The sequence below is a fragment of the Labrus mixtus genome, chromosome 11, assembly GCF_963584025.1.
Source record: "Labrus mixtus chromosome 11, fLabMix1.1, whole genome shotgun sequence".
NCBI lineage: Eukaryota > Metazoa > Chordata > Actinopteri > Labriformes > Labridae > Labrus > Labrus mixtus.
This window is the reverse complement of record NC_083622.1, coordinates 15524616-15540509: the sequence shown is the minus strand read 5'-3', so window position 1 is coordinate 15540509 and position 15894 is coordinate 15524616. Positions and strand designations below refer to the sequence as shown.

Sequence of the window (15894 nt, the reverse complement as noted above, 5' to 3'; positions counted from 1 at the left end):
AGTACAAAACAGTAATTCATATAAATAAGCAATTTATTAAACACACATTTGTCATACATAATTAAGTTTGATCTGACCGAGATCAATTCACATAAATGAGGGATTCTAATGTGAGTTGCCAGTTGTAAGCTGTATAAAAAATGAATCTGGATATTTATAATTCTGTAGTAAGTTGTGGAACTTCTAAGGCTAATGTACCATGGGCTAACTCAATGTATTATGCATTTATTCACCAGTGCTTGGTACTGATTTACTCTACAATGAGGCAAACAAAATGCTAATCCTGCACTAAATACGCTGCTGTTGCATAAATACTCTAACAGTCATTTCTTTCAGCATATGCTACCAACCATTAGCATAGAGCAGGCGGAGCGATAAGCAACAATTTAGCATGAGAAAGCTGGACTGAATGTAGTACTGCTGCAGTGTTTGACCACTGAGTCGAGACTTAGTTGACCTTGTGAAGGTTACACTGCGGTCATGCACACACACATACGTGCAGAAACATGCGCGCACACACACAGCCTGAAAGTGACCTGCACTTGTATTGAAAAGCAGCAGCATAGCAATTTGTTTCCTTTTGTATTTGGACAGCTCTCCGGCAGAGGTGCAGCTCTCTTGCTCTGCTGAAATGTGTTGAGAAGGTTGAAGAGCTGATCCGTCCTGCTTGAGAGACACATTAAATATTGATGTACCGATAGAATCAAGGGTCACATGGCAGGAAATTATTCACCACTTGTCAAATTCTTTTGATCATGTGAGCCATTGTTAAGTTCAGACCCCCAGCCTCCGTTGCTTTGCTGCTGACCTTCCACTGAATCCAATCATCATGAAACACATATGGAGCTTATTTCTCAAGACATGGGCTGAGTAGTCAAACACTCGTCTTGCATGCCGCTTGAATAAGTGGGATTTTCTTACACTAAAACACAATCTTCAACCTGTGTTCATTCTGACTGTAGACAGAAAGTATTTTCATTTGCTCACAGCACAACATGTTTTATTTCTTAATCCAATACACATAATGACTTTTATAGAGACGCATATTCTTCAATGAAACTCTCACCTCATCAGTTTTCATCAGTTTAAAACAGCAATGAGGAATTTCATATTGGCTTTGTTGGGTCTTGTATCCCATGTGAACAAAGTGACACTTATCATCTCTGTTCTCCTGCTCTTTAAATGCCTTTTCAGTAAATCTGCTGAAGAAAACTCTCATCCTGCACCCTGCACACTGACTAAGAGAAAAGTCACAGTGAAACATCGATGAGGAAAATGTAAACAACTGTAATCTTCTTTGTCCTGTGGATGACAGCAGTGAAAGGGATTAAGAATAACTCAATAGAAATAGTAAATTGTTCTGCGGATGGTCTGCTTCGCTTGTAGAATTATATACTGTGGGTAAGTGGCGAAAAACGTCTTAGAGTAAGTTTCAGGGTATTCTTAAAAATACTAACATAGAGCACAAACTGTGCAGCGAACACTGATAAAAACATCAGTTTGATCTACTGTAAGAATTAAGACAATTTATGATCAGCATTAGACTATAAATTAGATCAAGCTAAACTTATCCTGTGACATTTTTGTTGAGTGGTTTATCCAGGAGACCCCATGATGACCCCATGATTGTGTGGTCAGTAATATGGTGGAGGCTGTGTTCTGTAAAGTGAGAAGAGAAGTGGAGGAAAACTTCTATGAATGTAAATTGGAACACAGAGAATATAAAATGATCTGGGTTTGTTGTGTGGTTGTATCAAAATCTGCTATCATATCGTAATAGAAAGTGTGTGCACTGTCTTGTCTTAAAAAACAAATGCTGATTGACGTCTAAACAAGATATCTGTTTTAAAATTGTCTGTATCAAAAATTTACTTAAATTTATACCACGTCACAATAATACTTTCATGGATTTAAAACGCTCATCAGTGTTTCTCTCGTCAACATACTTTAAAGCTTCATCTCTGAATAACAAGGGAGAAAAGCCTTGTGTTCATAAATCACACTAAATTGTTGAATCCCTAAAATGTGCACACTCTGACTCATTCGTTATGTCCTTTTTTGTTTCTCATCTTGGCTTTAAAGTTACAGAATGAAAAAGGACAAATTGCATCTTGCCCGGGGCATCTGAAAACTATTTGACAATGTTACCCATTTAGCCCAGATGGCTACACAAATAAAAAGATTTTTATGCAAAACTGATGCACCACAACATCTTTAAAGTGCCCAGTCACTCCATTTCTGTATTTTGCTGAATGCTGCCCCCCCCCCCTTCCCTCCCTTCTGCAGTCAGTCCCTATCAGGCCTAATAGCCTGATGTCTCGTGTTGAGCCGAGATGACCAATTTTAGACGCAGTCATGGGTGACAGAATTATACAACGTCTTGAGTAGAGATGCAGCATATTCAGGAGAACTGTGAAATATTTTAGGGTAATAAAACTCTGCTAAGCCTCTGGTTACGCCACTTATTTAATAAGATAATTATATGACTAATTTGATCTGATTAATATGTATGACAGCTGGTTATATCGCTCTGCAAGGGTAACATCAATCAGAGCTGGACAAACTATCCCTGGGCGATTTAGATAACATAAAGACCAACAAATAGCACTTTTATTTCTTAATATACAGTTATTATCTGGAACATGCAGCCATGATAGAACATCTGCACAGCCTCAGGATTAGTAGAATACAAAATGTTCGGATTAAAGCGGTTTTCATGGTCAGTATTGAAATAAAGATTTTAATGTTATTATGGTCTATAAGCTTGTAGAGTTAATCTAAAAAAAAAGAAGTATTATTCTGATATAATGATTTGATTAGAATAATAATTTATGGCTTAACACAAGCAGAATACGGAGAAGTCATTATATTGTGTTTGTTGCCTCCTCCAGCTTTGTGGCGTTTTCTATGCATTTAAAGCGCTCCACAATCTGGCATTATTAAAGATTATTCCCCTGGCATTTCCACTGGGCTCGTTGTTTCAGAGTGCAGAATGAAAGACAACATGGGAGAGAGGGAGTGACATCAGCCAAGGTCAGGAGCTATATTCATACCCATGTTGTTTCCAACATGGAAAAAAAAAACCCTGGGGGCTCCATTGTGTTATCGCTTCTGTGACCTTTTTAAAATGGATGGGGCTGTTCTTTCCCCTTGCTTTAATGAAATTGCTCATAAATAATTTGATCAATTATGTAATCCAATACAGGGGGGTTGTTTCTTTATCTGTACATATGTTGTAAAAAATAAATAGACTACTTCTTTTAGGAATAACTTTATCGGATTTGAGAAACTGTGGTAGGAGTTAGTTTTCGGTGACAGTCAGTTTTTTCCTGCTGTACTAACAGAAAGGCCGGAGTTAGGATAATCTCTTGAAGCGCAGACTTCAGATTGTCGCTGAGTCAACACAGTTTGGCGCTGTCTCGCGTCACACAGCATTATTCATGGCTTATATTCGCAATCTGGCACTGATGCAAAGTTCCCAGCTATTTTAATTGCAGCGTCAGAAGTAAAAAATGTATTTTTCATGCGTTTATCCCAAGGCACATTCGCAAAACAATGTCAGATGAAGGAACATGAAGTAAACAAGATAATTACTACATTTGTTTTCAATAAATTAGATTATTTTTCATCCGCTGCCTGGTGCTTACTAAACTTACAAATGTGTTACAGTTCCAAATTAACAAGCGGATGTGTGAAGAAGGCTTTGATTTAACCGGAAGGTTCAACGCGCAAGTACTTACAAGTGATGATTACTAATAAAACACTAGCAAAGTTAATATGTGATTCAATCATTTTAATTATCAACCTAATCTCTGTTCAATGGAAAAACATTTAATTAAAACTCTTTTCATTTTCTCACTGACTCTCTGGCTGCCTTTCCTCACACCTGCAGCGATCATAAGTATCTACTCTTAGATGATTCGAGTGTTGTCATCTTATTACTCATCCATGTAAACATTATAAAGTAGAGAATCTAACAACTCGCTGATTTTCTTTGTGAAACGTCTAAAAAGAAAGAGCTGGTAGAGATCTTCCAAACAAATATGATGTAACACTTTGTTTTTCCTCAGGATTTGAACCTTGGCGTTCTGTATAAATAGTCGATGATTGAACTCTACAAGAGAGCACCATCTTTCCTCTCCTGTATGAGAACACTGACTTGCCCTACATATTTTTGTCTTTGCGTAGTCACTTTGCATAGTTGCAAGTGAATCCTTTTTCAGATGTTGAACTGAGTCTGAGAAGTGCAGTCAGAGAGAATTTGTCTCCTGCCCGGGGCAGCTGAAAACAAACCAAATTTGAGCATGCTGCTTTCTGCGGAGCAAATTAGCACAGACGAAAACACAAACCAGAAGCCCCACATGTAAACTCGAATCACAAGAGCACTCTCACAGCACTTGCTTTCCCCTTTTAGTTTTCACGTCTATTTAGTCTCTCTCTATCAGTGTGCCGGCTCATCCTGATCTCAGATGACCAGTTTTGAGACGTGGAGTGGGTGACAGAGTTACACAACGAGCTTCTGAGTGGACACGCAACATGTCCGAGTGCGCACGTCCAAGTCAGGCGCAGAGTGAACACTTGCTCCCAGTCACGCAGCAAAATAACATTCCTTGTGTTTCTGCCTCTGACTGTTAGAGCTTAGTCAATCAAACAGAAACACACACACACCACAGGAGTGACGAAGCCCCGCCTCACATGATCAACAGGCCCTGACTCCCCGATTCTTCATTTACCTGTTCCTTCACTCTCTCTCTCTCTCTCTCCCCCCCCTCTCTCTCCCCCCTCTCTCTCTCTCTCTCTCTCGTCTCTCAAACTCTCCCTTCCACTCCTTCCTCCTCTTAGCCTCGACTCTGTTGCCACGGCAGCAAAACCTGACAATGACGGAGAGAGAGGGACAGAGAGAGCAAATGCCATCTGAGTCATTTAATCCACAACCTGTACAGTGTGTGTGTGTGTGTGTGTGTGTGTGTGTGTGTGTGTGTGTGTGTGTGTGTGTGTGTGTGTGTGTGTGTGTGTGTGTGTGTGTGTGTGTGTGTGTGTGTGTGTGTGTGTGTGTGTGTATGAAGGCGATTATGTTGAGTTCATGTACATTTCTGTGTATCTGTTGTATGTGTGTGTTTTTAGGGTGTGTGGGTGTCTAAGTGGGAGAGCTGCGTGGAGTCGGTTCATAGGTTCATCACAGAGCTGCGGCAGAGTGAAGGCAAATACTCTATCTTTGTCTGTCTCTCCGCATATGAACGTTGAGTTTCCGTTTTCTCTTTCATGTTCAATTTAAATACCTGGTTATTTCAAAGCGTTGATTCCTCGTCAGCGTCAAGTGATTCACAAACAGGTCTATGTTGTAAAGCTTTTGTGCTCTGACTGATTGATCAAACGTAACTTTTGACAGCAAAGTGCTCCCCTTTATGTGACATAGTTCCTCTGACAGAACAGTATCAAATGTTATCAAACTATTCAGCATCAGTCGTCGTCTAAAACTCACAGAACATCCCTGTTTTGATTTAAACTGCTGATGCCACTACACCGATTTTATTCAAGATTTTTGTTTAGCCAAATAAAACCTCCCAATGTCTCATTGGGCTTCGCAGACTCACACCATTGGTGCTAAGCTCTCTTAAAAGACGAGGGAAATACTATTCACACACTCAAAAAGTCTCTAGCGTAAAAAAACGCTGAGAGAAGCCTCAGGAGAGACGATTCAAAAAGACATTCCTCCTCCTCCTCTTCCTCCTCCTCCTTCTAGGTTGGCCAGGAGGAGAAAGAAAACTATGAACAAAGAGCAAAAAATTGTTACAGTTAGTAAATGTCAAAACACAAGAGGTGTGTAGTCAAACCAAAAAAACAAAAACAAATATGTACCGTCCGTAAGACTCCATCCGTACCTTCCATTTAGTGTGAAAGTGAAGTCATTGACTGTGACGTCCACCTTGTAGCAAACTCTGATTTAAATTGGCAGCGCTCTATTTGCACTCAGACATTGTTCTCTCCACAGTGCCATGTGTAATAATATCACTCTTATATTTCCAAGGCTTTGCTCTACATGCAAATTTTAGCTCCACAAACAAGCCAGAGGACGAGTGAGTTCAAGGAGACCGTCCTAATTGTGATTAAACTGCTGTTCTTATGTAAGTCTCGTCTGCAACAAGTGGGACCTGTAACGACAGCCAGTGACACTGAACTGCACATCTTTTTTAAACAGCTCCTGGGGGAAAGCGGTGCATCGAGTTTGCCCGACCCCAACAACACTGATCTGAACAGCATGTGGTACATATGCATGCAGAAAGGCGGAAATGCAAACTCGCTGCTGGCCTGTACAAACGGATAATACACAAGCTTGCACTTGGACGCAGATGCGGAGCAAAAAAACAAACCAAAAAAACCTTCCTCGAGAGTTGGTGTATGTGTGTGCAACTTGCGGATGGTGCGTTTGTTTGTGTGTGTATGTTTGTGCGTGTGACATACTCGGATGTGACAGTGTCACAGGAGCACTGCGGTTCCCCAAGCAGGCGGTGTCACTGACTGAGGGCCTCTTTGTCAAGGAGACGACTGGAAAGAATTTATCCATGTCCAATGAACAGAGAAAGAAAGGGGGGAGGGAGATGAAGGCTGGGGGGGGGGGGGGGGGGGGGGGGGGGGGACTGTAACAGACAAAGTGCACTGTTGAGATTGAAGAGACCTGAGAGAGCTAAGATAGAAAGCGAGGCAAGAGAGAGGTCAGTAAAGAGACAGGGGCATGGAGTGTTCCTGAGGAGCAGAGAGAAAACAGACAGAGGCTGAGTGAGATGAGATACAGAGGTGGAGGTGGGGAGAGAGAGAGACAAAGAGAGAGAGGGGCAGGACGCTGAAATGAGAGATCAAAATGTCTGCAGCCTTGCCAAAGGAGGACAATGTGAAAGTACAGGAAGTGAATGGGAGAAGAAGATAAAATGACACACATGGATTGGGAACACTCACATTAACACCTGACGAGATCCACAATAGAATAATTGTTTAATTGATGTTGTGTAACTAGGGTTGCTACTTGTGTTTATTTTAGAAATTAGAAAGGTATCAACAAATCCAAGGTGGGTGCAGTGCTTTTAGAAATCAGCATTGATAAAAGAAGAGTAATGCCTTTATTTATTTAAAGGAATAAAATGCACACGCTTTCTGCACCACAAATAATATGTCAGAGATGGAAGTTCACAACCTAAATCTTGAAGAGAGTGTCACTTGTGAATATTTCATCAGAGCAAAATCACAACAACAAACGTGACTGACTAAACATAATGTGAATTTAACTGTAGAATATTGACTTGTCCTAAGGCACGTACCATTGTGTCTCCATCATATGAGTTTTGTTACTCTTATGATCTTATGTTACTTAGACGTCATCAAACTATTTTATCTCTGTTTTAGGTTGAGTCACCCGTAGCAACAGGAATCTCATTATCTGCCTTTTAGGTCGACATTGTTTCCACCCAAGTCAAGTCTTGGTTGATGTTTAGCTCTATATGGAAACAATAACCACGTCTGCTCAAACAATTACATTTGTGGTTTTTGTTTGTGAGCAATGTAACTTTTTTTTGAATGTTCCTAGAAATTGTCAATGACTTAAAATACAAACAAGGAACAAACTGCTCTTTTAATCCAACAATAAACTCCATTCATTATTATATATAAGAAACATCTATTTTCTAGATTGAAAACCAAAAGGTAAAACATTTCTACTTTATAATTGATGTACTGTAGATACAAAATGACAGAGGTCAAAATGTACTAATGAAAAACACAATTGTATCACCTAGATTTATTTTGGGGCTTTTTTTCCTTTACTGGAGAGACAGAGAGAGTGGGGATTGGCCACCGGCATCTACGACTACAGCCTCTGTACATGGGGTGTGCAAACTAACCACTTGGCCAGTGCCGCAACTGTGCCCTTGAACACATTTTGAGTTAAAAGTTTTCTGTCATTTCATATTCGTCTCTTAGTCTTTGTGGCGTCGCTGTATGAGTGCATTGGGTCGACTGATTTGATTCTTTTACCTTCACTGGAGTGAAATGATCATTCCTCCAAAGCAAATGCTATAAGCTTCACAAGGCTTAGTTTATTGCACTCTTGTTGAATTGAAATACAATATTTATTGTAGCCTTGTATTGTAAACATTTTCAAAAATCTAATTTAAGATATTGGTAAGGGCTTCCTGGCTCAAGTGACTCATTGTATTTGCTCAAACTGTTGAAATGTTAAATTTGATTCTCAAAAGCCTGTAACACTGGCAATAGGTAGGAAGGTGAGGCTTATAAACACAAATTCTGAAACAATCGAGTTTGAAGAACAGAGATGGTGGGATGAAGGGGAGGACAAAGGTAATATAAGTGAATGGCAGAGATGGTGAGATTAAAGAGGTAAATGCAACAGGAGAGGAGAGGGAGAAGGTGTGAGAGGTTGCAAAGTGAAAATGCTGAGTCAATGCGACCAAGAACCTGTGCTGCTGCTTTGATATTAGATTCAGACACAAAGTACTAAACACTTAATCCTACAAAAAGCCAAAAGGGGTGAGGGGAAGGTCTTTGGTATTTTTCCACTCCTCAAATGACTCTCTCTCTCTCTCTCTCTCTCTCTCTCTCTCTCTCTCTCTCTCTCTCACTCACACACAAACTAAACAGACCTCCCAGCTCATCCATACTGTCCGGCCTTACAAAAATTATCTGACCATGCTCTTTGAGGGTACGCAGCCTGTCTCTAGTCAACAATAACTGTTAATTCCTACAAAAAATAATCAAAAAACAGTTGTGTTCCAGCATGGCTGGAGGTACAGTCGTCTTAAATCCACAACCACTAAAGCCGTTCCACTTGCAAATTCAATTACGGGAATGATTCATCCTTCTATTATGATAACTGTCAGATTTTCTTGTGTCATACAATAAGGCATAAGGGGGGGAAACAAATGATTCGCTAGCCCCCCATGGACATCCTTCTCCTTCTCCTCACCCCCCCTTGAGCTGCTTTTCTCTCTCTTGAGTTCTTTTTTGTCTTTCTCTCGTCGTCCCTCTATTTCTCCTCTTCCAGTCCTTCCATGCTATCGCTCATCCTGCTTCCTCTGCTTAAGCCTCAGTTCATCCTCTCCTCATCTGCCTGGGGATGTGGGGAGAGATAGCGTTCCCTCGTTTTCTGGTTCTCTCCGTATCTCCCCCATCCCTCCCTCCTCCCTCCCTCTCTCCCTCTTCTCTCGCACTTCCAACCCTCTTCCGCACATCCCTGCGTCTCCCTCTCGCTCCCTCCAGATAATTAAGATCTCTGATTTTACGGTTTTCTCTTTCATAATAGGCACTGCAGACACGATGAGCAAGCTGCCAAGTCTCTCTCGCGCACTCTCACACACACACACACACACACACACACACACACACGAATATGAATATGCTTTCATACACACACACTAAGATGAATGCATGCAGCAAACAGCTAAATCTCCAACTGGGATGACTCCCCTCTCTCCCTTTCCATTCTCTCTCTCTCCTTTTATACTCCTTCTTGCATGGACACAAACACACATAAACTCACACAGCTAGTCAGGATATTTTATGTATTTTTGCATTTGTGTTTGTCTCAGTGATGCCAGCATGCGGGTTGACTTACAGCAGGGTGCAGAATGAAAGTGAGCGAGGAGGGCTAGGAGCAGTGTTTTTCTGTACAGCTCAGACAAGTCTGGCTCTGCTTGGGCCTCTCGCTGCTCCGGCTCCCTGCAGACTGACACCCGACTGCTGCAGGGACTCAGCCATTTACAACTACAGTAACAGAGCCAGACACACAGTCCTTGCAAATTAAATAGACTATCGTATCTTGCTGTTTGGTCTTTCTACATCTGTGACTTTTGCTTGTCTCTCTGATTCTCTCCAACTTCTACCACCAGATTATAGCTTTCTCTCCCTCTCCTGCAGTGATAGAAGAATTCAATTTAATACTGCAGCAATAAATTGAATTCTCAGTGCCATTTAATACAAGCTTCATTTAAAGTGAATTTTTATTTAGGTTCCCCCGCCACCTATCCACCAATCACTGAGTGCCTCAGGGGTCAGTGCTCGGCCCTCTCCCCTTCTCAATTATGCATCACCTCACTTGGTGCACCTGCTCCCATGCTTTCTTTTACCATTGCTGGACAAAACCTAACTCTTACTGTGATGTATTCCAGCCGGAGACCATCACAGTCTTGGCACAGAACTTGTCCTGCCTTACTGGTATCTCTAAATGAATGAAAAAAATGCAACTTTAAGCTCAAGCTAACTAGGACTGTATTCACTCTGCAAGCTTTAATGCTCAATTTGGATTTATTGTCCATTAGGGGGGGGGGGGGGTCCCTCCACTGATTACATACATAGCAGATGAGACCTGAGAACAAGACATTTTAAGAGTAAGGTAATCAAACTCTTTATAATGTCACTATTAAAAGTCATGAAAAACATTGGTTAGTAAAGTGCTAAAACCTTACAGGGAATTAATGACAGTTTGTACGATACGTATTGGAATATCAAAATTAAGAAGTATTTGGATCATGTACTGAAGTAGTAATTCTTAAGAGACATGAGGTAATTTGGCCACTTTAGCAGCAAAGCTTAAAGACATGAAAATCAGGACATCATTAAAATATTTTTTCAGGAAGAAAGTCCATCCAACTTTGTGTTCCTTAAAGCAGTAACCAGAATGAAATGTACCATTAGTGATAAAAATGTTACACACTGTGATAAACAGTCTCCAACTTCTGATGTAATGCAAGGTCAATGTGACAGAATGTCCTCAGTATATTTTATTACACATAATGGATTATTGATGAAATACTGCAACATATAGCCTGTGCAGGATTTTAATGTTGCAGCCACTTTAGATGAAGTGGAGCTGATTTTAACGACTTAATGTACTGTTGGGGGATTAATCTTTATCTATAACAATGCTTCATACTTTGGTTGTCAGGTTGACTAAATGTATAGGATTTAAGTATAAAGTAACATCGTGAAAAATATTCAAGTACCTCAAAATACATCACCTGTGTAAATCTACTTTGTTACTTTCCACCGCTGCTCTTCTGCTTCTCTATCTCTATCCTGCTCTGTGTCTCTCTTTCTGCAGAAATACTTTCCAATCTCTTCTCTCTGTATTCAATTTTGTTCTTTTATTCCCCCGTCGTGCCCGGCCCATTCCCTCTCTGCTCCCTTTTTTTCACTTATTCTCCTTACTTCTATCACAGCTTTCCGCCTCCTCCTCCTCCCCCCCCCTCGTCTTCCCCTTTCTTGGAGTATAGATGCTGTAATCTTTGCTGTCTAATACTGTCAATAGCACTCAATAACAATGAAATAGCACCGGTTCCATTCCAGCATTGATGAAGGCATAGGATCTTATTTGTCATCATGGCAATCTGCTCCTTGGTAATAGCCAATCAGGTGGCTCCTGTGAAAATGCTGCGCTCCTATGATAGGTTCCTCCATTGTTTTGATTGACTGCACCTGAGGGCCCACCACTTCGGCTGGCCTCGATCAATACACCATCACAATAAGGCATGCCCATACATGTCTTAGAATAGACACACAGGTCTGGACACCTCACACACACACACACTTTGGTGAAGGGTAAATCCAGAAAGAGACCTTTGCTGCTATAGGAGAAAGACAATACAGTTGTTATATCCAACTAAACGTAATTGTAATAATGTGTAGCAAAGTAATGTGCAGCACAATACACATCAGTGTTCTGTATGGTGATCTCAGTGTGCGGGGTGAATATTCAGCTATTTCTCTACATCATGATACGTGTGAACAGATATGAAAACATGGAACTCACTTTTCCATGACTGTGTGCCTGTTATTCTATGTTGTGTCACACGTACAGATGGCCTTGCCTCTATTCATCCTGAGCTGCGGTAACGATAATGAGAACAACATGACCATCTGCACAGTATGGCGCCTACTATTAGGAATACAAACATGCTCCCTGCACATGCTTGCCACAGTAAACCCAACGATGAAACATGAATGAAGTTAAACAGAAAGAAAGGGGGGTCAATAAGCACATAGAGGGTAAAGAACAAAAGGAAAAATAGAAGAGTTTGGTGGTTTTATGAGATTTGAAGAGGGATTGACAGCATAGGGTTGTGTATTTTTTTGATGTGCTTTAAACATCAGTGTTTGAAAGATAAAACAATAACCATTGTCTTTTTTTAAGGAGTAACCCTTTTATGTGCTAGCAGATCCCATGTGGAAGAATTCTTCTTCAGTGTGTTCACTAGCATCAGGCAACATAAAAACAACATGCACACATAAATAGAAGTAGGACTGCACAATTAACTTGATATCACATCATGCACATTTGCAGTTAACTCACCAAGAAGTCTGAATTCATCCCATTAATACAATTTTTTGAAGTAAGCAGAACTCTCTCACTCTGCATGCAGACATTTTACCCATTGGATGGAGGCCTGGATTTAGTGGGAATGTTTTCTCACCGTACTGATGCAGTACGATGAAGCTTGAGCTAGCTAACTGGCTAACATTTATTCTAGATTCAGAGGGGACATTGCAAACACAGGTAATGTGTTAGACATGAAGAACAACAGAGAATCATGGAAACTGAGTTATAGCTATTTTTAAATTATAGCTTTTTATTCTTCTGAAAATGTATCACACTTATTATCGTTAAGAAATTAAAAAAATGTTAGACATGTATATTTTAAGTTGAATTGAAACGGCAGGGTTGCAGATTTTTTTCCATGTGCTATAACATCAAAGCTGTTTGAAAGGTAAAAAATATATATCTCAAAGGCAAAGAGCTTTGGAAAGAAGGTGGGAGGGATATTCATTCAACTCAGTGACCGACAATCCACATCATCTGTCTCTTTGATGTACATCTACACAAACGCACAATGCAACACAACTCTTTTTAACTTGTCAGGGTCACAGGTCAGCTTTCTACATCTCAAGCATCCCCCTGGTTACAGCTGCAGGGGTCAATTGAAGGTCACAAAAGGAGTCTTCAGCTGTCTGTCAGACCTGTCTTTAAGATCAGACTGGCGACCCAGACTGCCAGGACTGGCATCAACACCATCTCCAACTCCAACACCACCCCTCACACAACCTCCCCCTCCTGTCTGTCACACAAAGCTCCTCCTCCACCTTTCCTGTGTTTTCATCCCTCCCTACTTTCTTTCTCCGTCCTTGTAATGTTGTCAGTCAGAGCAAGCTTTGTCACTCCTGGAGAGGGCTGCTTGAAGCTCAGCTGAGCTCTCTTTATGCACTTTTTCTCTGTTTGTGTGTCTTTAGAGGTGGAGGCGGGGGGGTTAGGCTATTGAAAACTATGTTCAGGTGTGCATGAATGTATCTTGTATCAACGTGAATGTTGTCAGGACAGTTGTTTTGTTCTTTTGAGTCTGAGTGTTATTTGTTTGTGAGTGCATTCCTGTTATATGTATGCCTATGTCGGTATGTGCAGTCACATACAGTAGGTGCCAGTTGTTTTGATGTTTTGTTTGAACCCCCAGAGATCTCTTCAAGGCTGAATATTGTCAGTTCTTAACAGCACACTTTCTACAGGCGACATGAATAGAGAAGTGTGCACTGTATTTTATTTGACAGGCTGCATGCATGGGCTGCCTCTGTGATATGACAGTGAACATCTTCATAGCGGAATATAAAAGTCTACAATACGTGCTGTCAAATTATAACGTGCTCCCCACTACATTGGAGTGTGACAGAGCAAACAGCAGATAAGCTTTGGGATGACAATTTGAAAGAGAGACATTGTGTGCCAGGAAAGTGAGTACGTCTCTAGTAACGTGTTTTCTCCTCCGCTCCTGCAGGTGGTGGTACAGGCAGCCAGCAGACCGTTCTCCATGAGGAGCAGTAGAAGATGCCGGCTCTGCCAGCACTGCTGCTGTCAATACGCTTCCTCTCTTTCCTGCTAGTCACCATGCCGCCATACTCCCTCTGTCAGGCCCCCTTGCTCTCCTCCGTCCGCATGGGTGAGTGGAAAGCCATCCCTAGATTCCTAAAGTTTCTCAACAAAAATGTCATGGTTTGTTGTAGCCTACTGTAGGACAGAAAAGCACTGGAAAGCCAAATTAGTGCTAATAATATAAACATGTGTTCAACCTGTCCTTGTTCAGTAAAATATCTTCCCATCTAAAAGTGATTAAGAGATACAATCCTCATTGATACACTTAAGTCCTTCTGATCTGCTGTATGAAAGCAGGTATACAAAATAGGGGGAAATAAAGCTACTCCAAAAACTATTCTGAGATGTTTAAAAAAAATTGTTTCCCAGTATATGATTTTACATTGTGTGACGTGTTGCAGAAGCACGAGAGGCAAGACTTGTAACACACAGTGTAAGCTTTACATACAAACACTGACTACGTTTACATGCACACCATATTCCTGTATTAATCGGAGTATTGAGAATATTCTGATTGCGTAGGAGTCATGTAAACACCTTATTCCAATTGTCATAACCCCATTAAGCTCATTTTCCGATTATTAAAAACCTGAATAAGACACCTGGCATATGCCTGTATCAACCCGAATATTGGGTCATGTAAACGCATTAGTTGGAATATGCTCCTGAATGTGCTACTTCAAGGATCTGTTTACTTCTGCGCATGTTCAACATGGTGAGAAACACGCAAAAGACGTTACACTTTTGGGCCGAGGAGGAGACAAATTTACTACTACTCACTCCCACCAGTCCTGGCTGAACTTTCATCGATAGTCTCCACGGGGCTCTGGTTGGTATCCATGGCGTAACGCGTAGAGCTCCGTTTCCCATTTCCTCCCGTTCTCGTCGGCCACGGTTGAGGAGGTGAATGAGAACGAGTGTTCCAGTCACACTTTGATGGAGAAGTGATAAGAATATTACACAGTGTATCGCAAAAGCAAGCATCTTGGACTATTTGGTGGAAATGCCAATACAGTGCGTGCCAAAAGAACGCCCCTAGATGACGTCTTGTCATGACGCTACTACTACTACTACGGTTTATTCAGAATATGCTGATTAACATGTAAACGGGAATATTCCAGTAGATCAGCACTCCGCGGAGCATGTAAACACCTTTTTCGGGAATATTGCCTTAACCAGAATATGGACCTTAATAGGAATATGGTGTGCCATATTCATTGTAGTCATTGTTACTACATATTCTGATTGGCTCAGCAGCAGAACTCTACCCTGCCTTTACGACTCTGTGACATTTACAATGGAGGCGAGGTTTAACCTTCTTTCTTGAACAGACATTGTTTAAGGGAGTTGCAAAAAATTGGGTAAAGGGGCTGAGAGCTTATTAGCAACATTTTTTCCAAATAGAAAAATGGGTTTGGCAGTCAGTATTTTAATAACCAACAATTTCCATTGAAGCGAGATCTTATCATTTTCACTTATTGCTTATGTGAATGGGGACTATCCTGAAAATAATGAAAACATATTACTTCAATTTGATGATTTTGTTTGGGTCCCAAATCCCTTACTTATTTGAACAAGGTTAAACCCCTTCATTTCTTCTGTGGTTGTTAATTCTCTGTCTGCTGCACTCTTATTCCCCTTTCACATAACAGCTCTGAATCTCTTTGGCTCACTCCTCACCTTTTTCTTCCCCCTCTCTGCCCTCCATCATCCTCCTCTGGCCTCCTCTCCTCTGCTTCACCTGTCTCTTCTTCCCTCTCTGCCTCTCTAGCGGCGATCCTGGACGACCAGTCTGTGTGTGGGCGCGGGGAGCGGCTTGCGCTGGCTCTGGCCAGGGAGAACATCAACAGCGTGATGGAGGGTCCGGCCCGAGCCCGAGTGGAGGTGGACATATACGAGCTGCAGAAAGACTCCCAGTATGACACGACTGACACCAGTGAGTGGAGCTGATTCACATGAAAGAAGACAGAAAG

General features: G+C 41.3%; 1 protein-coding gene across 2 annotated transcripts in view; it reads left to right on the top strand.

Moving 5' to 3' along the window:
• Positions 1–15894, top strand: part of grik5 (glutamate receptor, ionotropic, kainate 5) — an 83298-nt gene that overhangs the window by 34660 nt on the left and 32744 nt on the right. For both annotated transcript variants that reach the window (XM_061050300.1, XM_061050299.1), the window contains exons 4-5: positions 13827–13988; positions 15693–15857. In XM_061050300.1, coding sequence (XP_060906283.1) covers positions 13877–13988; positions 15693–15857 — 277 coding nt within the window. In that variant the 5' untranslated portion in view covers positions 13827–13876. The remainder of the gene's footprint in view (positions 1–13826; positions 13989–15692; positions 15858–15894) is intronic.